The 24684-nt window shown below is 45.0% G+C and overlaps 1 protein-coding gene across 1 annotated transcript; it reads right to left on the reverse strand.

Annotated features, from left to right (window-relative positions):
- Positions 1-4885: 4885 nt before the first annotated feature.
- ARL6IP1 (ADP ribosylation factor like GTPase 6 interacting protein 1) lies at positions 4886-16224 on the reverse strand. Its single transcript, XM_006034296.3, has 6 exons — positions 16082-16224; positions 13452-13585; positions 10460-10579; positions 8214-8331; positions 7478-7562; positions 4886-6032 (listed from the first exon to the last, which is right to left on the reverse strand). Exons 1-6 carry the CDS (start codon positions 16115-16117, stop codon positions 5914-5916), a joined length of 612 nt encoding a protein of 203 aa, XP_006034358.1. The 5' UTR covers positions 16118-16224; the 3' UTR covers positions 4886-5913.
- Positions 16225-24684: the final 8460 nt, after the last annotated feature.

Raw genomic sequence — 24684 nt, forward strand, 5'->3', positions numbered from 1 at the left:
AGTATGGGGGTGTGTTGGTAGGGGGGGGGGGGGGGGGGGGGGGGAATCAGATTTCAGCTGCTAAACCCAAGATGTTTGGATTTGGTATTGTGGCTCAAAACACTTTACAAACAGGATTTGTTCCCCTGGAAATTTATCCCACTTCAGCTATACCACTTCATGTGTTTGGATGGGCAACCTTACTCCAGCACTGTATCCATGTGGAGTTATCCCAAAGTTGTTATGGCATTATAATAATCTAGTTATGTTAGTAAGTTTACCTGTGTAAACAAGCTTGTAAAGGTTTTACCCTAGGGAAAAAAAAATGTATTCAGTATTAATATTGATTTTAATTTTAGTAGCACAGACACACAATTCTTCTTTAGGTTGTTACTTTCCATGAAGCATATGCCTATTAAGGTAAGAGTTTGATTTGTTTTTTCTGATTGTATTTGAGTAATTTCTAAATTTTAGCTCTTGGACTAATACAGTGTGAAACCCCCAGGCCTTCTTCAAATCACAAGCCTACTCTAATACTGCTTAAATTGTCCCAACTCCTGCAGAACAAGCTCCACATAGATGTAAAGGGCTGCCTACACAGAGTCTTGCAGTGTGTTCCAAGAGGATAATGTGGCTCCATCCAACATCACTGTAAGCATCTGTCCCAATAATTATAAGAAGGGTTTAATAGCTAACTGGTAATGCAACTTAATAGCTAGAAATTAAAAGACAGACAGCAAACTAGTTTTTTCCATGGGTGACCAGCTAGTACAGCTGTGTGAAGCTTTGGTAGCAGATTCATTTCAGGAGGAGATTCAGCCCAATTCAAGGGCGGAATCCCTGAATCCGAACTGAGAAATCGCGAGACCCATTACAAGGTTCAAATCCATTCAGAAGCCTCCAAATGGATTTGGAGATTCAGGTGGTCCCTGCTTGCTGCCACAGAGCTAGATCCAGGCTCTGTGCCAGTAAGTAGTGGACAGGGGAGAGGGTGCCAGAGGAGGGGGAAGGGACCATGGAGGGGAACCCCACCCAGTCCCATCCCCTGCTGGCTCTCCTAGCCCCGCCCCCCCCAGCCCATCCCCTGTCCACTCCCCCCCAGAATCGTAGCACTTAAATTAAAAAAAGATCCCTCCCCACCACACTCACTGGCTGCAGCAGCAGCAATCAGGGCCTCTGGGGACTTGTGGCAGAGCCACCCTCCACACACAGCAGCAGTCACATCACATGGGTGCAGCACAGCTTGGGGCTCTACATGCTGTCTGGGAGCCAGGACCACTCGGGCTCAGCACTGCTGGGCTTTGGATGCCTGCTGGAGCTGCCCCAGCTCTGGGACAGTGCATGGTGCCCTACTGAACTGCACTGCACCCATGCAATGCAACAGCTGCCATGAAGGTGCCAGGCAGGGAAGGCCAATCCTCACTGCATGGGGGCCACCACCACGCCCTAGCCACCGACACTGCTGCCTGCGCCTGTTTGATTCAGAGGAGATACAACCCGATTCAGCGGCCAAACCTCCGAATCAGAATTGGATGATTAAAAATAAATAAATAAATCACTGAATCGAATCACCATCTGTCCAAATACAAAGCAAAAAAAAATAAAAACCCAAAACAAAACTACACTGAATACTTGCCGCTTTGCGCAGGCCTACCAACTAGTCTTCACATCTAAGATATACAAAGAATGTAGCAGTAGAATTTAATACAAAAAAACTTGGAAGGAACTGATCACCATGTTAAAACAACAACAACAAAAAATCTTAACCACTTTGTCATTCAGTTGGTACACTTGAAGCACAGTAATGCAAGTGTTAACTTGGAAAAAAACAACAAAAATACCCCCCCAAATTCTTTCAGCAGCCAGCAGCTTTATCTTTAGATAGAAGTTTCAGTCAAGTTAAGTGGATGTCTTATTAAAACTGGGAGCCCAGCTATACACATGAAGAAACAAGTACAAGTAACTACCTGCCTTTTTTGCCTGTGTAAGAGGTCCAGAATTAAGGGCAAATCTTTTTTTCTTCTGTTCAGTTTATAGTTTCCCCAGAAATAATACATTCTAATTTCTAGTGTTTTGAAGATAGACTTCATGCTCCAACTCAATTTTTTTGTTTATATTAAGACTACAAATCTCATTGTGAAGCTGACTGCATCATGCAAGGCTTTGTTTTTAATAATGAAAATGAAGCTTGCATTCTGCTACCCTTCAGTGGAATATTTTAGAGATGACTCAGCAGTTCAGTCAATCATGACTAAACATTGTTCTAAAATCTAAATAGACACAAAGGGCTGCAGTCCTTTATCAATTCATGAACCATCACAGGACTTCATAGATCTGCTACACAGAATTACCAATATGAAATAAAAATCTTGGCTCTTTCAAGTCAAGACTTCTACTGCTCTCAGCAACACTGGATTTCAGCTACAAAGTAGATCCTGAAAGAATGTGTGTGTGTATTCTTATAAATATACTAACAAATAACTGACTAAATTTGAGAGTGCTCAGTGAGGAAAGTGATTCAATCCTACATGAAAACTGATAAAAGGAATTAAGTGAGCTAACCAGAATGATTACCCAAACACTTATTTTGCACATTTCAGAAACCAGTTTACTCCTGTTTGTTTTATGCAACATTCCCTAAAGTTTATTTGCACTCAAAACCTAAAGAGAAAACAAAAATCTGATATTAACAGAAGAGAAACAGGCACTGTAAAATAAACTCAAGGCAGAGCAGGGTAAGAATACTTTATTTAGCTATATGGTGTGGAATTGTAACAGTAGAATCTGGAATGTGGATTTTTTTTTTGGAGGTGGTTACTCATTTGCAAGGCATAACATTTTTACCTCAACTCAAGTCTCCCCAACACTGTGAACACAGTTAGCTTATACCATACACTAGTATTTAAAGGACCAATGGTTTGGTAGGAATACTATACCACCTTTAAGTGGTACCACACTCCTTCCTTACACAAGCACCACCTTGGATGACAGAAGGGAAACATCCACAAAGAAAACAAAAACAAAACAAAAAAACAAACAAACCACAAAAAAAACCAAACAAACAAGCCACGAAGAAAAAACACATACACCACCCACAAACATACATATCCTTTAAGTCATTTCACTATCTATCTCATGGCCATTGGGGGGGGGGGGGGGGGGGGGTATATACAAAAAACATCTTTTCCAAAGCTGTGCTAAAAAAGCGCAGTGGTTTTCAACTCTTCATTTGCAGATCCCTAAAAATTTTCAAATGGAGGTACGGACCCCTTTGAATTGTAAGTACGAGTATTCACATACTTTTGATTGAAGTCATCTTTCATGAACTCCTTAGACAGTCTGCAGATTCCCAGAGGTCCACAGATCACAGGTTGAAAACCTGATTCTCTACAGAGAATTTAAAACACAGCTCTGCTACTTCACAAGTTTGGGCTCAAAATATGATTGCGGCTTCTATTACTAGATTTCCTTCAGAGAACAAGTCTACGCATGCATTTACTCTAGCTTAAAATTTACTGTGCAGTAAGTGGGAATAGGCCAGCATCTGCACATGCAGGTGTTAAAGCGCATTAACGCTGTGTGGACCGATTTGGGAATAAAAATTAATCCCAAATCAGTCCACACAGCATTACTGTGCAGTAAGGCATCTACATTACTGTGCAGCATGTGCATTACTGCGCAGCAACTAATTGGGTGTAAAATCTGATAGCTTTGATATTTGCATCATGCAGGTATGCTCAAGTAAACATAAGCTGCTACATTTACTGCATAGTATGGGCATACATGCCCATACCGCACAGTAATTTTGGTTACTGTGCACTTGTAGATGTGCCCAGAGTTCCCCCTGCAGAGACAGTTTTGCAAAAAACCTTTAGAAGTCTGGTTATCAGCACAATTTTCAGATTAGGCAATTGAAAGCTCAAGCCACCCCAAGCTATTGTTGTGTACAGCAGGGGTGCTCAATCCCTGGCCCACAGGCCAGGCCCACCCTGCAGCACTGTGTCATCTGGCCTGTGGGGCTCCCTATGGGTCCAGAAATGTGGTGGTGGGGGAAAAATGGTGCCACTGCTCTCCCTATGGGTCCAGAAATTTGGCACCAGGAGTTCCAGGAACTTGCACACTGAATGGGATGCCCAATTCCAGCATATGTGGGGGGGGGGGGAAGGGGAAGAGAGAGAGGAAGAAGAAAGAGTGATGCCAGGCTCCAGGGCCAGATCCAGCTGGTGGATGAACCTCATGCCACTCGTCTGTCCTGCAGAGCCAAGAAGTTGAGCACTACTGATCTACAGAGCGAGTTTAATCTTAAGAATGTTTTCTTCACAGTAACAGCTTCCAAGAAAAGCCACTGCGAGTATTCTGCTTGTCTTGGTACTTGCAACAATCCTAATATTGCAAACTTTGAAACGTTAGCAAGTTTCAGTATTGCAGCAATTCATTTTTTCTGTAGTCTCTAACATTGTAGCAACAGGACACATACTGATTTGTCATCTTCATAAGCCACCTCTTGACAAATTACTCACAAGTCCCATAAACTGGCCAGGATCAACTTCATCAGCAGCTACTTAAAGTCAAACAATTCCAACCTCTACTGTGGAGTAAATTAGACAGTAAGAGCACTTGCTCACATGCTCTTTGGCATAGCCACTATTTCTCAGAGTTAGACAAGTACTCCTTTTTAAGAGAAAGACTCACCATTTTTTCAAGCTTCTATTAGCATTAAAAAACAAAACAAAAAAAAAAAGTCAGTAGTTAATGGAAGACAGCCTCTCGTTTAAGAAACTATATACTAATGAACTGACAGTTTTGGTGCACAGAGCTATTCTCTGTGACACTGAGGCACAGAGTGTCATTACTCCTGCCCCCAACCTAGCAAAGACCAAACAGCAGGGATATTAAAGAGATAGTCTTCAAAGAACATGAAGTCTATATTTATCTGTTTTACAATTAAGAGAGACATGGAAGAAAACTTATTTTAAAACAAATACTCAACTTTTAAAACACCATTATGCATTAATACATATCAGCTTTTTGCTTTACTAAAAAGAAAAAGCAGTTTTTAGAACAAGAGTTTACCATTAAAGCACAAGTAATTTAGGAGACAGGCATATTTACAAGACAAACAAATCTGATACCTCCAAAGTGATTCTGTATCTAGAAAAACATTGATAAAACCAGACATGGTTCCACAACTACAGCAGTTTTCAGAACAACTGACTGTTAAGAGCGCACCCCCCTAACTCAGTCGCTACAGTGTCAGTGCAATGATTGAATGTTATACAACTAATGACTAAGCTCAAATTTAAGTCTTCTGGAGCCCAATTTGGCAGAAATAATCTAGGTCTATGCAACTAAGCTGAACAGAAATTAAGTACGAAAACTTTAGCAAGGCCATGGAATCATCTTCAGCTCATGTCTGTGAAAATAGCCACAGAAAGACCTGAACAGGAATGAAGAATGTTAATTGTTCTCTTCTCACCACAATTAGTAGTAACAAAAATCTCCACACCAACAGAATCAGTTCTTTAAGCACATACTTAAACAGTACTTGCTATGCCAGCAGGTCAAAACTAACTTCTTTATAAGGATGCTACTTGTATTACAATACTGCCATTTCTTGTTTTTCTTCAGTATCTGATAGAGGGACGTCTTACTTGGTGTAGATGTTGAGTAAGTTCAGGGCAGCTCCTCAGGTACAGGATGGCCATTTCCCCCTATACGATCATTAGGAGACTATAGGTGATGTGTGACCAACAGTGCGGGAGTGAGACAAACCCACAGCTGTTGCAAGAGTGATATTTCTGCTGAACAGGGAGCCAATTTTAAATTTAAAGCCAATAAACAGAACAACTTATTCTAATATATCTGAAATATACATAAGCATTCTAGAAGCTGTTCCCCAGGAGACCTTATGCTGTGGAAGTAGCAAGCAAGGCTTCATTCATTTTTCTTTTCCTTTTGCTTGAGAAGTTTGTTTATCTCCCTTTTTGCCATTCCAACATATTTTGTAATGATTCCATGTTGGTTTAATCCAGGAAACAGCAACAAAACACTCACTAGGAAAAGTAAGATAAAAAAAAAAATGGCTGAAGTTATTTAACAGCGTTCTTTAAAAGCTCCCTTCACTTTGTATCCCCAAGCTCTCATTAAACTTTAGTAACCATACTTTATATTGGCCCCCTCCCCACCCTTTTTTTTTTCCCCACTGGAAGAAGTTTCCACAAAATGATCAAAGAATTAGGTCCTGTTATAGGCTGTGTGACCATATGTCCTGGTTTGGTCAGGACAGTCCCAGACTTCACAGGCTGTCCCAGCCAGATGGTGAGAATTGAAATGGAAGTCCTGGATTGGTGCCACCCTGACAGCACATGCTCAGTCTGGCTCCTCCTAAGCAGGCTGGAGTCAGGGGGCTGGGCTAAACAAGGTTTCTCCAGCCTAGAGCAAATCAGGCTGGGGGAGGGAGCCAAGGTCAGGATTTGTGCACTCATGTGGGCAAGCAAGGATGGTGGAACAAGGCTGAGCAGGACAGCACAGAGGCCCACAAACACACTTCATTGCCAGTGCACAGAGGCTGAACCCAATTGGGAGCAGACCCTGTGCAGCTACACCAGCCTATACTGTGCAGCCACAAAGCACCTCTTCCCCCGCTGCCAGCAGCCTCATGCCCCACTGCTGCAGCTATTGCCAAGGCCCAGGCTGCACATGGCAGCCCTGGGCAGCTGCCAGTGGCAGGGGCAAGGGGTGCCACTCCCAGTTGGGTCCAGCCTCTGCATGCATAGGATGAAGCCCAGCCACAGGCCTCCCACTGTCCCATCTGGCCTTGCTCTGCCATCAAGGATCCTGGAAGCCATTGGGTCATAACAATATCTGTGTGAATACACGAGTCTGTACAGGAAGGGCAATGCAAAGGCATGATGAATGCATGTGTAGGTCCCATCCTGGATTTACTTGCCCCTTCCCAAATTTCCCTAAAATTATGGTCACCCCAATTATAGAACAATAAATTGTTTAAGAGGCGAGGAGAAAGTTTTCCACTAGACCAGCAGTTTTCAAACTTTGAGCTGAACCCCTTCCCCCCACCCTTCCCTTTGAGTTTCAGTTTTGTTCGCCCCCACCCCAGAGCAGCAGCACAGCCAGGCACAGGGTGCCCCGTCTCTCATCCTAGCAGCCACTGCAGCTCAACTCAGTCCACTCACCACATCTCCAGCACCTCCTACCTCAGCCCCGCTGTAGCTGCTAGGCTGCGTGCCTCATGCACCAGACTCCTGGAGGTGCAGCCACCTGCCCAGGGCTCCCCATCCCCACATACCTCTGCCAGGCTGCAGAGGCACCAGCTTCTTGAAAACTTCTTGCCTGCACCCCCCTGTACTGCACATCCCCCAATGTTTCTCCACATACCGCCCCCACCCCCCAGGAGGGCACGCCCCTCAGTCTGAAAACCACTGCACTAAACTGTTTTCACACAATGCTTTCTTGCAACTATGTTGCAAGATATACTTACCAACAAGGTAGGTGAGGAAGAGATTGTGAACTTGCTGCCCTACCCAAGCAACCACAGCAAGAGAACAAAGCATAGTCATGAAGTACTATGAATGAGAGAGAAAGAGAAAATAAACATTAGGTTACCAAGAGCTTGTTTGGAAATCCTCAAACAGCCTACCTGATATGGTAAAAATTAATTCAAATTTAAAAAAGAAAAAATATGTTTGACATGCCCATGATTTACACCTTTAAACAAGCTATTTCATGTGGACAAACTGAAAAGGCTTTTTGATTTCAAAATTGGTAATTTGACTGTTTCTCTTTATGTCAGCTGTCCCATTTCACTCAGGGTGCTTTCATAAAAATATGTCCAAATACTAATTTTGGTTAACATAATATTTGAGAACTGAGGGTTTCTAGCCAAAACTGTTTTTTAAGCTAGAATTTCAGAAGTGCACCTACACCACACCTTAAGGGGTCTACACAATACAGTATGTCCCAAAAGCAGCATCTGCCTTAAGGGTGATTCAGAATCTGGGTTTCCAGGTTGTTTTCCTTACATTTACAAAATTTCACATTTTAAAAGAGATGGCTACAAATTTAAAAGTTGTTTAAACCTTAAGTGGCAAGGTACACAAATCACAGGCATTATAAGCTGCAAATCACAATGGTCACACTAAAGCAGGATGCCATTTTATGCCTTAAGATATAAAGTTCAACTGAAGTTTGCTTAACTGAGGAGACAGACACGCTACCATTTTAGGTTTTTCTTCCTTCAGCGTGAAGAGCCGTTTCCACCAGCCAACAACTCTGCGACGTGTTTTTACCAAGTTGCTGCAAATTTCATGGAATCTTTGCTGCTGTTCAGTGGTCCTTTATAGAGGGGATTGGAGGAAAAGGAAAAAAAAAAAAAGAAATATTTGAAGTGTTCTATAATGCAGCAAACATCCAGAGTTTGGATGTTCAAGAGTCATTTAAAATTTCACTGCTTTTTCAGCAAAGACAAAGCAGCCAATATTTTGTTGCTGTTGTAGTGACCTACAAGTAAACTGTCTTAGTTTTGTTTGCTTCTATATTTTCTTAGATGTGAAGTACTATATTTGATCAACTTCATACTTGCCCCTAAGAGGAGTGAAGAACTTGAAGTCAACATATAATTTTTGTAAAGAAATCTATTTAAATAGAATCTATCACTACATAAATATGTACATGACTACCTGAAAATAGTTATCCAAGTCAGGCTACATTAAAAATTTGAGGCCAGAGTATTGTTACTTAGCTTGTATAAGCTGTTACCTGACACTGAGCACCAAGAGGAACCCATGTTAGTGTCCGTCTTTTTTTTAAACTCAAATTTAATCCCTTCTCATAGGATTCATAGATGTAGGGTTGTAAGGGACCTGTAGATCTTCTAGTCCGTCCCCCTGCCCTGGGCAGGAGAGAAAACTGGGCTCAAATGACCCCAGCTAGGTAAACGTCAAGCCTCCTCTTAAAGACCCCCAAGGTAGGAGCCAGCACCACTTCCCTTGGAAGTTGGTTCCAGATCCTAGCCGCCCCGACTGTGAAGCAGTGCCTTCTAATGTCTAGTCTAAACCTACTCTAACACTTATGGCTGTTATTCCTTGTTCCCCAGAGTGCCTCCCGGAGTAACAAGGTCTCTCCCAATCCCCGCTGGTCCCCCCTAGTAAGTTTATAGATGGCCACCAGGTCCTCCCTCCCTCAGCCTTCTCTTGCGAAGGCTGAACAGGTTCAGGTCCCGTAGCTCTCCTCGTAGGGTCTGCCCTGCTGTCCCTGGATCATGCGAGTGGTCCTCCTTTGGACCCTCTCAATACTGTCCACATCCTTCCTGAAATGCGGCGCCCAGAACTGGACACAGTACTCCAGCTGCAGCCTGACCAGTGTCACATAGAAGGGGAGGATCACCTCCTTGGCCCTGCTTGCAATTCATCTATGGGTGCACAAGGTATGGTTAGCTCTACTGACCGTGTCCTCACATTGGCGGCCCATGTTCATCTTGGAGTCAATAATGACTCCAAGATCTCTTTCTGCCACCGTGCTTTCGAGAAGGAAGTTCCCCAGCTTATAGGTATGCTGCTGGTTCCTACTGCCTAAGTGCAACACCCTGCACTTGTCAGTATTGAACTCCATCTTATTTTCATTTGCCCACGCCTGTAACCTGTCCAGGTCCCGCTGTAATCCGTAATCTGTCTTTCCCTTCTAGCATGCCCACCTCACCTCACCTCAAATCTTGGTGTCGTCTGCAAATTTAAACAGGGTGCATTTCACCCTGTTGTCCAAGTCGCTAATAAAGAAACTGAACAGCGGGCCCAAGGACCGAGCCCTGGGGAACCCCACTGCCCACTTCCCTCCAGGTCGAATGTGACACATCCACCACCACTCTGAGTATGACCCCTCAGCCAATTTGCAATCCATCTGACTGTGTAGGCATCAATGCCAGTAGCCTCACTTTTTAATAAGAATGGGGTGGGAGACCTCATGTTTCTCCTTCTACAAACATCCATTGTTTTACTTCACGAAGTAACCTACCAGGTTTAAGTGTTTTATTATTTCCCACCATATTTCTGTTCTCGATCCCTGTGTATCTAGTCTTCACTAGATATCATTCCCGACTAAAAACCTAACTCTTACTACTGTCTGATAAGGCCCAAAGCATTAGGTTTAAAGAGACTACAATGGCAATTTCTTGAAGTACATTAAAGCAACTTGGACCAAATCCTAAAAGCCTCTTTAGCTTAAGAGACAGGGAGCATGAAAGCTATAGCTGCAACAACACATTCTCTGTGCTCTGAAGAGGCATGCTGGACTCCTTAATAGACCCACTAGTCTATTTTTGGGAGGCTTTAGTTAGCAAGTTTTTTAGTCCAACCTTCATATCCTTAAGACCATTAACCCGATATTCACCACCATGTTCCTCATTTGATACTTAGTTTTTAGAAAAGAAATCCAAGGTAATTCTTTTGCTAGTTTTGCCTTTACATACCATTTGTTAGAGCCAAAAATTCTGGGAGCAAGAGCAGGAACAAGATAGTCAGCCAGACAGAGGAACATGACAAAACAAGAAACGCCTGAAAGAACAGATGGATCCAAGTAGTAGATCATCCTGTAAAAAACAAACAAAACTCAAATACAGCATGACTGTGGGGCTGTAGCTTTCCGGAGAGACTTATACTTCCCTACTAGAGGTGCACCAATACATTGGTCCATATTGCACTGGCAGTGATAAAAGGGAAACTGATGTTATCAGCAATCAGCTTTTTTTGGCTAATGAAGCTGGTAATGTCACCAGTAAGTGCTGTCTGCACAGGTGGGAAGTTTGGAAGGGACGTGGAGTCGGACTGAGGATCCCACGGTGAGCGAGTGGGGCTGGGGCAGGTGCTGCCCAGGCCAGGCAGGGAGGGGCAGAGGACAGAGCTGTGGGCAGCTTGTCAGGGGAGGGGGGGTGGGGGGCAGCTCCCTCTGCCACATGCACCCCAGTGAAGGCATGTGTTCCCCGGATGTGTGCTGGGTGAGGGAGGGCTGCCTGCTGCAAGCTTGGGGCCCAAGGGCTGTGCCAGCCTCTTTCCAGGATAGGTAGCAGTGCCGGGGGAGGGGGCTACGGTGAATTTTGGGATGGCCACAGCCCCCCCTCCCAACACCACCACCCACCCCAAGCATAGCCCCGGCCCAACCTCCCCACTGGGAAGAGGCCAGAGCAGCCAGCCCCCAGCCTGCAGCAGGCAGCCTGCCCTCACCCCAAGTACAGAACTGGGGGCACATGCCCCCCCACTCCTCCAGAGTACACGCAGCAGCAGGAGTCTCCCTTGCTCCCGACAAGCTGCCCACAGCTCCGTCCTGCACCCTACCCTGCCTGGGTACCACCTGCCCCTGCCCTACTCCATCCCTCCCTGTGGGGGCCTCAGCTTGTCCTCCCCTCATGTCCCTTCCCACCCCCACCCCCCAAAAACTTACTGGCCAGACACTGCTCTCCAAGCTGCTGGGCTGTATATGGCTAGTTAATACTGATCCAATTGCCTATAAAACAGCTGATTACTAGCCATCAGCATTGGCCAAAACAATCTTTATCAGTGCACCCCTATTCCCTACCTTTAAAAGGAACACCTTCCCACCTTGGAACAAAAATTAAAACAAGTCTTTCAAAGTTGTTCTCATTATCAGTGGCAACACATGTAGGACTATACCATCAATGCAGACGTATTGCAGGGGTAAGTGAAAAGAAGGAATGCAAAAGCACATTTATTGCCTACACTAAAGGAAAGCAGAATGGCACAATATGGAAAACACCAGTTTTGAGAAGTTAATGGCCATGTGATAGTTAAGTTTAAGATAACAGCAACCGCTTAAGGCACATGGCTGAACAGCTGCCAATACAATGTTAACACTAAAACCTGCAGCAAAACAATGCTTTGTGTATAATGTTTAGCATAAAAACTTGCTATTGAAGTAGTCATTACCAAATTATTTAACTTGCACCCCTGCAAGCAGTTGTTCACCAAGGATCTTGCATCAGAGGACAAGATGTGGATACTAGCCCTGGAAGCAAAATAACTGGTAGCATTTGATCCCTACAAAGTGTCCAACCTTAATGCTTCGGAAGTATTACTCTGTGCAGGTAAACCAAGCCACGTACACATCACAGCTCACTGCCTTTCTACAGGAACAGAATGTTCTCTCAGGGCAAGTACCTTTGGTTCATGTTTGACACCATAATGTTCAGACCCTTGAGACTAGTTGAAGCAGTACTGTCACAAGGAAGTCTGACACCTGGGGCAAAGCCCTCAGTGGCAGCCCACCCTCACCCTTTACACAGATCCAGGGAGCACACAACCCCCCATGCTTACCCAGGAGTGCAAGTAGCAGTGGGAGTTGCCCCTCCCACAATGAACCACTTGTGGCTCTGCCCCACCCCTCTGGCTGGGCAGTGCCTATTGGCAGCTCTTCAGTTCAGCACCTGGGGCAGTCAACCCGCTTGCCCCCCTCCCCTACCTTGCTAAAGCACTGAACTCAAGTATCATTTTGTGTCGGTTTTTGCTCTACTACAACAGATCAGCTTGCTATCACAGACAACTCAGCAATCAAACTGAACTGGTACAATTTGGGATGGGTCAGTCCCTCTATGTGGGGAGGAGGCGAGGTGGGCAAGACAACTTTTAGGATCTTCTTTCTGCATGCTTCCAGCTGACTTCAGACCTCAAGAACTATTTGGTGGAACATCCTGTTTAGATTTATAAACGAGTCCCCTGTCCTTGTGAATGCTTCGGGGGAGAACTTTGCAACATTTGTATCCCTAGGCTTCCACAATTACTCTACATCTGTAGGCACATCCCAAACTCCTACAGTGTGCGCGTGTAAATCTGTTACTTCATGAACAGAATCCTGTCCACAAGGACAAACCCCAAACCAGCTTTATTTATTCTCCAACTAAGGACAAAGAGACTAAGAGAACACAAGCAGCAGCATAAAAAGGTTATATTCTGAATGCCACATACTGAAAGTTTCTTGGATAAGGCACCTAAATTGTTAGTCTTATAGACTCAGCCAAGAGAAGCAAGGCTCCTCCAAGGCTCAAGACCACAAACTGTCAGTGCTATCAAGCCAAACAGCAACACAACCTAAATTAAGAACAAGAGTATCAAATCTGACTAGAAAGCGAGAGATACAAAAGGACAAGATGCACATGAAATTGAGTGAAGTCAGAATGCAGTAAAAAGCTAGAGCAACAGCAACTCATAAAGGACATTTTTAACAACCAAGGTTAGAAAGGATAAATAAAAGGATCAGTGAAACATGCAATCACTGCTGGCCTCAGAGCAAGAGGTCTTGTGCACCCTCCTGTTACTACTGCTCTTACAAAAAAATCTTAGACCTTACTGTCTATATTAAGCAAGAGATACTGGAGCAAAACTTTCCCAGGTGGTATTTTTAAGGAGAAAGCTTAAGTTGATTTTCTGGCAAAAATAATGCAGACTACTTACAGGAAAGCAAAGGTAACAGTACCCATTACTGCAAGTGGAAACCACACTTTTTCCCAACGAAGGATTTTGTCAGTTACCAGAATTACTTCTCCCCATCCTTGTAACTGCTCTTCCAAGCTGGCAGTCTCTGCAGCCTGCATAAAAAGACATTTAAAGTTGTCACTAATTAAAAAGTCACATGGGTACTTACATATGAATTATTTACTACAGGCACTAAATTTTTCATTAAGTATTTGTGCTTGCAAAGCCACACTAAAATAAATTATTCTTCTATAGGTACTTGACAGTCAATCCTTTTCAGTTAAATGTTCTTCCACCAGTTTTTCCTCAGTCATACAACTTGGCACTGTAACTGTGGTTTTAATCAAGACAGTAAGGTTAAGATTTTTCACAGCAGATTATGTAGTAACATGTCCTCCAAGATAAGGTGTCTTTAGATCGCCTAAGCTATTCTGCATCCCAACCTGAAGCTCATCCCTTCAGAAAAAGAAAGGGAGGGAGGAAGACAACTTCTGTTTGGGAGGTTAACTAGTCTGTCAATCTTCAAGATAAGATTCTCCAGCATAGAGAAAGCATTTGTAAGGAATTCAGTGTCCTCTTTTTTAAAAACTAAAACTGAATTCAAGTCCCCCACCACATCCAGTATTTAGTACATGTATTTTACTGCCCTTACATCCAGTCTGTTTCACTGCTTCCCACTCCATTTTGAGTTAGACAAAAAGCAGAAAAACCTATTTGGAATTTTTTTAATAGTGGAAAAAAAATCAAAGAATTAAAATACACATTTCCAAGTGTAGCACCCAAAAGTACTTGGGTACATTAGTACAATGTACTTAGTACATTTATTTATGAGATGCCATAAACTGAACAATTTCTGGCTTGCATTCTTTTAAATTATATGTATGAACAACAAAAGGTGATGTTTTAACTCAGAAATGGTCAAAAATAGGAAAAAAAAAAATAGTAGTTTCACATCTGACTAGTCACACTGCGATCCAACTTAAAAAAATGCCTACGCCAGCCTCTTTACAGTTGCCTCAGGTCGTAACACATTAAATATAGCTGATAAGCTTGCTGTCCATGGGGAAAATAGGAAATAGTCCCTTTTTGTGATACCAGCAATCTATTTTCCTAGGGAGAGGGAAGGTAGAAATAACTTAAAACAAAAAACCGAAAGTAGTCGGTGTAAAATCTGCATGTGATGATCAAAATATAGATATAACTGATCTGATAATTGCATCTAGATGTCCTGCCCTATCTACCTTCCACATTAAAGATAACTGTGCCAACAATAAGTATATCTGCTTCACGCTTTCTAGAAATATCCTCAATTTCTTCTCGTTTTCAAAACTAGGAGACAAAAGCGTGCTGTCAACAGACAAGTCTGTTTTTGTGTTGCTTCAGTATCTGGGGTCACCAGCAATCACTCAGAAAAGGGAACTCATTTTAAGTTACCCATTACACAAGAGGCACTTTAGCAGAACAAAGGTTAGAATAAAGCTGTCAGTGATGACAGCCTGACTTCTGCCAGCACACAAAGCAGGTAGCAAGTGTACTTGTTCTCCCATGCAAACAGGCAGAGAACAGGTGCCAACTCCTCCTGTCCATCACCTCCTCAACCTTCATTCAAATGCTTGCCCCTCCCAAGCCTTCTCTTCTATCAAGTCAGGCAATTTCAGCCACCTCCCCTCCCTAGCCCAGGTACTGTAATTATGCCGCATGCAGCACCTCCCAGCTTCCAAGAGACCCTTTCTAGCCGAGTGCATGAGTCTCATTCTCATCTCCTGCTGCTTCCTCCTTTCCACTACTTTTTCAAAGCTCCTTCTAGGAGCTTCTTTCAGCTCTCAACACCGTTTGAGTGCCTCACTTTTAAAAAACAAGGAACTGGAAGGGACCTCCTGGGCCATCAAGTCCGATCTGAAACTGCAGACAAAATATCACTCCTTTCATTCCTCAATGTCACCCTTCAGAGCCTCCCTCCCCCTTCCTCCCACGATTATTTCTGCTACTACCTCCGACTCCCCAGCCCTCATTTTCAGTTCCTGCCTCAACCTGTGTTTAAAGCCACCTGCGTATTCCCCACTTAGCCAGGTGTAGGGGCCTTGCTCTGGACAGTTTCAAGCCTTCCTGTCTCTCTGAAGCAAAAGCATAAAAACCCTGGAGTGAGAAGAGGTGCACCTTACAGACTAACTGAATCAGAGATGCCACAGGCCTATGTGAGACGGGGGTGGAGATGGAGCTGCAGTGTCAGCTGCTCTGTCCCAAATCCAGACTAAGGAGAAAGCAGCCCAGCCCTTTAGGGGAGAGACAGAGCCCAGCCAAGCGCCACGCGCTGGGAGCTGAAAGCCGAGAGGAGAAAGCGCAGAGCCCGATGTGGGGCGGGGAGGCAGCCGGGCCCCGAGCCGCAGGGACCTCCCCGCTGCCTGTGGGAAGGGCAAGGGCGCACCAGGGCACGGGCCCAGGGGAGCTGAGCCAGGGGAGAGCGAAGGTGCGGCCCATTCCTGTGGCGCAGCCCGGAGAGACTGCGGCGCAGGAGCTGGGGTAGGCCTCGCCCGGCTCGGGTGCAGCAGCTGAGGGCGAGGAGGAGGAGGACGGAGGCGGAAGCAGCCCCGCCCGGCCCGGCCGCTCACCAGCTGGTTGGTGCTCTTGTTGTCTCCGTCCGCCATCTTGTGCGGGTCCGCACACTCCCGCCGGCCAACCAATGCGCCAGCCCCAGCCAGCTGCTCGCCGCGCACTGCGCCGGGTTGGCGGCGCCGCCCTTTATGGACGCGGCGTGGGGGCGGGGTCCGCTGAAGTCTACGCAACGATTGGTCGACTTGAACGAGCGGCCGGACCAATCCCAGAACGCCGCTATTGGAAAGCGGGCAGGTGCCAATCGGGGCGCGGCTCTCTTCTGTCTGCGCCTCTGCCCTGGGGCGGTGTCAACGGCCAACTGTCTCGGTCTCGAGCGACGAGCGCGGGGGGCGGGGCCACAGCCTCGTTCCAGTGTGGCCCACGCCCCGAGCTCCTCCCCCCGCGACACCTGCCCTCGGGTGTTCGCCTGGTCTGAACAACTATACACTTACATGTACACGCATACGCACACACACACACACACACACACACATATATATGTATATGGATAGATAGATAATTTTAATAATTAAAAAAAAGTTTGTCTCCCAAAGCTTGCACAGAACAATTTTTCCAACTTTTCAGTGAGTCTAATAAAAACCCTCCCATTTACTCAGAGAGTCTCGTCTGCCCGTGCCCTCAGACCAACAACCGACAGCCTGCTAATCTTCGGTGCCCCGGGAAGGAGGGGAAGCCAGGAGTGGCCTGTTGCCGTCCCGCGCTGCCCTGCATCCATGTCTGCTCGCGCCTGTTGTCTTTCCCCGCGGCGCCGGGGCCCACGCAGCATCGTGGCCCTCGCCCAGCGCACGCGGTTCAGAGCAGGTCCCGCTGTGCCTCAGCTCCTTAGCTTAACGAGTGGTGCCCCATCTCCGGCCACATCAGTGTTCATTGCTGCTTCCCTGACGCCAAATGGCCGGGCCTGCGGGCTGGATGCCGTGCCGCGGCGCACCAGACGGGGCTGGCACGCAAGGTTGGGCCGACGCGCCAGACCCCAGCCTGACACCCGCGCCAGCATCTGGCCCACGGGGCTGAAAGGTTGGTCGGCCCCAGGCAGCCCCAGTAAACGCCTGGCCCGGTAAGACGCTGCAGCACTAGAAAGGCAATCTGCATGGAGGACGCATCTTGTGAATTATACCTCCTGTGAGGTTAAAAACCCCCTGCAGTTAAACAAGCAACTTTAAGGCTCCCTCCTTTGAGTGCACGGTGGTTGATGGGGCTCCCACATAGACACCAGTGTTGTGACTAAGACAGTCGATGGTCACTTTGGCTGTCAACAGCAAGAGTCCTATTTAAACAAGGATGAGAGGACAGCCATACGAGTGTACGATCTGAAGCCTTTCCCAGACAGCAGGGTCCTGCGAATGTGGACTGCTACTGTATTCACCTATCCTACCTATGCTGAATATGCTGTTACTTATATTCTGGTTGTACCTGGGATCCTCAAATATGGACGTGGACCACAGTATATTAACTGCTCGATGTTTTTCAAGCAGGGGAAAACAGTGCTGGATCTCTACTGAAATAGGCTCTATAATGGCTGCAGGAATCTGACTCAGCAAGTTCACTGCATGTTATATGCTTAGAGACGCATTTTAATAATCTCTGTAAGACTGTTGCCTAACTTTCTATCCTATTAGCAAAGACAGTCTAGGTATGTTCCCATAGGATTTTGTCCTGTTAAAGTAACCAGACCCTTCCTACCACAAGTGTATGAAGTACAAAGTTCGCATTGTGGTCAGTGAAGAAAACTGGGAAATGAATACATAGGTTCACATGGACCTCGTACAACTCAGGACAGGAACTTGTGCAGAGTGCTGTGTGAGATCCTGTCTTCAAAACAGCACCGTGGAAGGGGATCAGCTCTGAGAATCTGAATCTTACACTTGGAGGACATGTAATATTGAGGAACAAAAAGGCCTCTTCACTGACTGTTAGAATAGAGAACAGGTCGCTAAGGGCTCAAGGCACAAACTAGCAATACTGATAATATTATACAGATTCCCCAGATAGAGATCCCTCTCAAATTGGGAGAGGGGGAACACACGAATGGAAGCCTTAGGGAATCAAATTGCTGTAGAAGTTACATGCAGCCATGAAAAAGGGGATGTAGAGGTAATTCCTGAATGAAGGCATCTCTCATCACTATTTCTGGGAGGTCCATTGCAGAGAAAGGTGTTCTCTTGCACACCTGACTGAAGAAAAGACACCTTAAGGGGCTATGCACATCATGTCCGTGAGGTGCCTGCTGAATAGACACACTAGGCACATCCAGAAGAGCGTGCACGTGAATTTCCCCGGGAAGAAAATAGCAGTGACACAATTGCACTGCTGCTGCTTGTCCCTGGGGAGCGCCTGTGCACGCATGCTGTGGCAGGCAGCAAGTTGCCCTGGGTGAGGTAAGGGAGGCTGGGGCCAGCACCTGGACTCACCCCAGCAGCCTTACCTGGGGTCCCGTGGGCCTCCAGGGGCTGCAGTTGCACCAATCCAGCAGCAGGGAGCCTGGGCTGGCAGCCAGAGTGTGGCTCCAGCCAGCTAGGCTCCAGTTTCGGGTGGTGCATGCCGCCACCACATGCACCACTCTGCTTTTTTTAGGTGCAGGTTTTTTTGTCACTGGGATCTCTTAGTGTCAGACTCCCTCCCCTCTGCCCATGCTGCAAATTAGCCATGCGGCGAATACCTGCATGTATGGCGCTGCAGAAGAATCTGCAGCACCAGATACTGCACATTCACCTGGATTTCGACTGATTTAAACTACCTTTGCCTACATGCATGTGCTAAGCCTGGGAAACCATCACGTAGGCGTAAAAGGCCGCATTCCAAAAGCTGAACCATGCTCTTACTGATATTACTGGGTGAAGTAGAAATAGGTTGGTGAGAAATTCGTTATACATTGGATTTTTTCTTGTGGAAGATAAGATCTTACTAACTTGTAATCTAAAATGCCCCTATGAACACTGGCACATGAGCAACTGGTGCCTCCCAAGATTGGGGGGACACCATGGCAGCAAGCAGGGACCGTCGGTGGCGGGGGGGGTGGCACTGCCGGTCGTGTCAGCAGCAAGGTGGGGGTGGGCAAGTGCAGGCAGCAACTACCCGCAGAAGCCAACAGTGGCTTCGGAGGTGGCCAATTTCAGGAGGGTACGTGCCCCCCCATGCCCCTCCTACACATTACCTGTGGAACTGCACTTTTCCCCATTGACTTAGATGCCTCAGCTGGCAAAGTGCCTTAGGTTTACATGAATGAAACCGGTCAGCTGCTGAGGTGAGTGGGATTGCACCTTAAGTGAGGTGCCACAACTGCCCCTACATCGAGAGCCTATTGTAGTTGTTAATCTTTTCTAACAACAGCCTCCTGCCACTTGTCACTCACCTATCATAGACCCAGGAGTCCCAGGGACTGGGAAGGTTGTGGAGTTTTGTCATCTGCATAATCTCATAGAACTGAGATGAAGAGCCTATGCCCTGAGGAAAGGGCACTGTTTTACCGCTATTGGCCTGGATACAGTAACCACTTGTTTTTTTTCCATGATAGCATTAGTATGGAGAAGGGAGAGAAGGGACTGGAGCAGACTACCACCTCAGACAGCAGTAGGGATGATAGGAAACACTGTAAAAGTGCAACCTTGTCTGCACTCAGCTGCAGAGCTTTGCACAATATTCTTTAAACAGGAAATATACACAAAATAAGATAAAAATCCCCACAACACAACATGAAGCATCAGGAGCACGTTGTATCTATGTTTCTGTCCCTCAGAAGAACAGTAGCGCTTTGTAGATGCTATTCAAAACACTCAGGAAACCTGCCCAGCTCCTTCTCCTATCTATTCATGAGGCTGTCTCCCTTAGTTTCACAAAGGTTGTGCCAAAATGGCAAGGAGCTTTCAATAAAAGGTAGATGTTTCTCATCAGCCTCCAGCTCCCAACATCAGATTTCTTCCTTTACCCCTCAAGTACTAAATGACTGTAGACAAGTACTAAATGACTGCGCAGTAACTGGAGTAACTGTGCAGTAGTGTTGCCAAACGGCTTTTAGGTGATGCCAACTGCACAGTAGCTCATTACTACTGCACAGTAGCATCATGTCACACTTTGTGCCATGTGACGTTACTGCACAGTAGTAGCAAGCTACTGAACAGTTAGTGTCTCATGTAGACACAGCCAGGGTGTAGTTAAACACTTCCTCCTGAGCCTTTCCAGACCACCTTATATAACTAATGGTGCAGTTCCCATAGTCAGCAACCAGGCCTTGCCTCACCATAGAAAATTCTAATCTGTTGGTGAACTCCTAGGTCTAGTGAAAAAACCAACACTTTGGGATCCCCTGACCTGCACTACCCATTACTGCTCAGGAGACAATACCTCCTTGATAAAGTACTCACCTGTTACAACAGATCCAGCAGCTGATCTACCAACATCAAGATTGGTAGCTATAGCCTGGTAGCAGTCATGGATGGCCATCTTCCAAAGAGTTCTCCGTACAGAGAATTCACATGTAGTGTTCTGTTGCTGCAGCTCCATGCACTGAACAGGTTTAAAGGGTTTTGGTCATCAGAAGCCTGCAACATTATCCTATCCCATTATCTAATACTAGTTGGCTGAGTCACAAAAGTGGCAGGTGATTGAAGCTGCTTTAGATCAGAATCTAGAAGTGCCTGTTCTGTTTCATGCTCCTCAGGTGCTCTTATTAATTACCCCAGTTGTAATTAATAACTTAATAAACATAAACGTTAGATATGCTTCAAGAGCTAGTTTATGTTCATTACTGCGTAGACAGGATCTGTTGGCAATACTTCCTTTACATTGCAAGACCGTATTTTTAAAGCCCTCCTACCTTGCATCATAGGAACAGTTAGAGGATGAAACAAGAGGAACCATGAGAATTTTCTTTGATAACAAGCCTTGGAATCCCACTGCCTTCCAGTCAAAATCCTATAATGGTGTAGCACAACATGTTTCAGGATGCGCACCACAACACCGAGTGTTTATTTCAAAACATCGCGCTGCCAGGTGTCCTCAGTTATACAAGGGTAAAATAACTCGATTGCTGCAGTAGTGTGAGAGGAGGATATTCTGTTCCGTTCATTAGTTACTGCAGATCTCTTAAAGTGGATACACAAAACCAGTACAGGTTTCCCTTGTTTTATGCTGTACATGTGTTCTAGAAAACGGCACATAACTCGAATTCGCATAAAGGGAATCCACTTTACAACGTAACAAATAGGGATATGTTCCAAAACCTCAACTGTACTGACACCAGACCTATTTCTACCACTTTTACAAGACAGTTTTGGTACTCAACAACAGCAGACAGTACACACAAGCACAGGGCACTAGCATAATGGGGATGGCAACTACAGAAACACGTCGCAGACGAGCGAGGAGCCACACAGAATATATTTTGGTGCGTGTCACTCCCACAATGCACCACACAAAGCAGCTGACTGTGAGCTTCCACCACACCAATCACATAAGAGTGAATTTACCTCTCATATAACAATTTTTTGGTATAAAAAGGGCCATCACATAAGAACAAATTCACACATACAGAACCCACATAAAACGTGCTCCAAGCTGAATTTTAAAGACAGACTTAAATGTGTGCCACAACTGCATTTAAACCATGCTAAGAGAGCATCAGCTCTCTGACAGTAGCCTCTCTCTCTCTCTCGGGACTTAAAGAAGGGGAAAGACACAGAAATGAGTCACAGTAAATGCTATATGGTAGGCACTGCCTATACAGGACCCATGATTTATTGGACAACACCAAGCAGGGGGAAGTAGTAGATATGCTGGAGGGTACAGCTAGGATTCAGAGACCGAGACAAATTGGAGGATTAGACTAAGCAATCCCATGCACAGATACAAGTTGAGGACCAACTGGCTAAGCAGCAGCTCTACAGAAAAGGACCTGGGGGTTACAGCAGACAATAAGCTGAATATGAGCTAAGAGCATGCCCTTGTTGCCAAGAAGGCTAATGGAATCCTGGGCTGCATTAGTAGACGTGTTGCCAGCAGGTCAAGGGAAGTGATCATTCCTCTCTATTCAGCACTGATGAGGCCAGATCTGGAGTACTGGGTCTAGTTTTGGGCCCCCCCACTGCAGAAAGGATGCAGACAAATGGTTAGGGGTCTGGGGCACATGACTTCTGAGGAGAGGCTGAGCGAGATGGGTTTATTTAGTCTGGAGAAGACTGAAAGGGGTGGGATTTAATAGCAGCCTCAAAGGTGGTTCCAAAAGGGATGGAGCTAGACTACTTTCAGTGGTGGTAGATGATAAAACAAGGAGCAATGGTAGGTTAGGTTAGATATTAGGAAAAATTCTCTCATGAGGAGGGTAGTGAAGCACTGAAACAGGCTACCCAGAGAGGTGGTGGAATCTCCATCCATGGAGGTTTTTTAGACCTGGCTAGACAAGGCCTTGGCTGGAATGATCTAGTTGGGGATGCTCCTGCTTTGAGCGGAGGATTGGACTAGATAACCTCCTGAGGTCCCTTCCAACCATCATTTTCTGTGCTTCTATCATCTCAGAAGAGGTAGTTCTTTGTTGGATGGTAATATAAAGGCCAAGCTTGGGGAGCTGGGAGATTTAAATGTTTGTATTAATAAAACATGTAACAGTTATACAAGTTGTTTCGTTATACTGTGAATACTTACACTAGATTGTGCGCAGGAGATTGGGGAAGGCATGAAAGCAGTGAAATCAAATGACTTCAAAGCCAGATCTACTAGGAACAAAACTTGTGTATGCAGAGAGGGGAAATGGGCAACTGTCTAGTTAATTTGCATTTCAGCTCTCCCTACTCTTACAGCATTCAAAAAACATCCTAACACTCAAGTAGTGGGATGCGTTTGTCCATTCCAAAGGATTTCACACTGAGGACACACACATATTATTGTGCAAATGTAAGAGAGAACTTCAGCAACTTGCCCAAAGACACCATGTAATGAACTGGTTCAAGTGCTGAGGCCTGTAGAACTCAGGCTTCCCAACTTCTATGTGCTGGCTCCCAATGGAGCCTGCTCTCCTTACTTTATCACAGCATGAATACAAAAGCACTCTAATGACAGAAAACTCATTTTAAAATGTTGACTAGATTTCTAGGCAAGTTGAGAAATTACTGTAGTACCTCAAAATTTGATATTGCAAAACTTTTGTGCAACCACTAATCTGATTGCAAAGCTGCTTGTAATGTTTTCTGACATTTACATGATACATTTGAAGGAGGGAGCAGATTGGCAATAATGAAATGGCTCTTAAATTATTAGCTTATCAGAGCAGTACAGGACAACCAGGCAATGGGAAACAGATAGTAACTGGACCGCCTTTTAAACTACTGGTTGAACACAGAAGACTATTTTATTAAATCTGTATTAAAATTGTTAATACAGCAGTATTAAAAAAGAAGTCTGGCTTTGCAAAAGTCAAATGTAATTACTACAAAAACATGTTTGAAACATCATAGTTTTACAAGTTTATGTTACCATTGTTTTTAAAAAGTCCCTTTGGGATGCTTGCGTGGACCTTATTACATGGCAACTGAGTCCCTCAGAGCCTCTAATGTATTTATTCTCCCATCTGTGTGAGGGAGGGAAGTGCTGTTATCCCAGTTTTAAAAGGAAAACCGGAGGCAAAGACACAAACTTGTCCATGGTCACATGGGCAGAAAAGGCAATTTGATTGAATCAGGGCTTCCCCAATCTAAAGATAGTATCCTAACTACTGGACTATGCTTCTCCCAATGAATGTAACTGTTACAATAGCTATTTTTCTTATCTTAAAATCCAACTGCTACTAAATCACTATTATATGTTACAACTGAAAACTTCAAGGCTACTTGGAATTTAACTCCTGTGATTGAATTTATAAGTACATGAAGATGGTGATTTGTGACCAGCTTGCACCACTGACAACTTTCTGCTGTTAGTTACACAGGTACAACTTAAATAAATGTATATTCCTCAGCTAATGCAAGAGTATAGAATTTAATTCTGAAATTATATTCTCACTTAGCACAGCTAAACAGTATCTTTGACTTAAACCCCTCAAAAGCTGAAGCACACGAGCAGTCACACTAAAACAAAATGGTCACACTAAAACAAAATGTGTGTTTATATTTAATTATTGGCAAAATCTGGGTCTCAGTTTGGTACTATTACAGCCATTTTCTCCCCCTCTTTTTGTAACTTACAGAAATGAAAATCATTTTCAATATTATATAAGGAAATTAAGAATACAAGTTTTGGGGTATTGTTTTTAAACTTTATTCAGTTTTGCAGTAAAGAACCCATCTCCACACAAGCGTTTCATTTCTGGATAGCAGAGGTATAATACATGAGCCACAGGTGAGTGCATTAACCCTCCCCCTCCCCCAGCTTCCAAGAAATAAAACATGTATAATACACTCTTATTACTATGGTACTCCAATACAGATAAGGTTATTTGTAAGTGGAGGAAAAGTAAAATGGACTAACAGTGTGAGTGCTGTCTTAAGACTTTTCTTGTAACAATCAAACACTGTCTTTCTTGCAATACATGGCATGGCAGAGGGTTTAGAAAGCAATGACATTGGAATGCATTTGCTCATGAACATCGTTAAATATATAGCTGGTGCCTTCCCTA

The sequence above is a fragment of the Alligator sinensis genome, unplaced genomic scaffold, assembly GCF_000455745.1.
Source record: "Alligator sinensis unplaced genomic scaffold, ASM45574v1 scaffold980_1, whole genome shotgun sequence".
Lineage (NCBI taxonomy): Eukaryota > Metazoa > Chordata > Crocodylia > Alligatoridae > Alligator > Alligator sinensis.

Coding starts and splice junctions, on each gene's coding strand:
- ARL6IP1 (XM_006034296.3), bottom strand. CDS start 16,117: ATGGCGGACGGAGACAACAAGAGCACCAACCAGCTG. Junction 7,563..8,213: donor AGGAAGAAAAACCTAAAATG/GTAGCGTGTCTG, acceptor TCTCATTCATAG/TACTTCATGACTATGCTTTG. Junction 6,033..7,477: donor CTTCCTCACCTACCTTGTTG/GTAAGTATATCT, acceptor TACTTTTCCTAG/TGAGTGTTTTGTTGCTGTTT.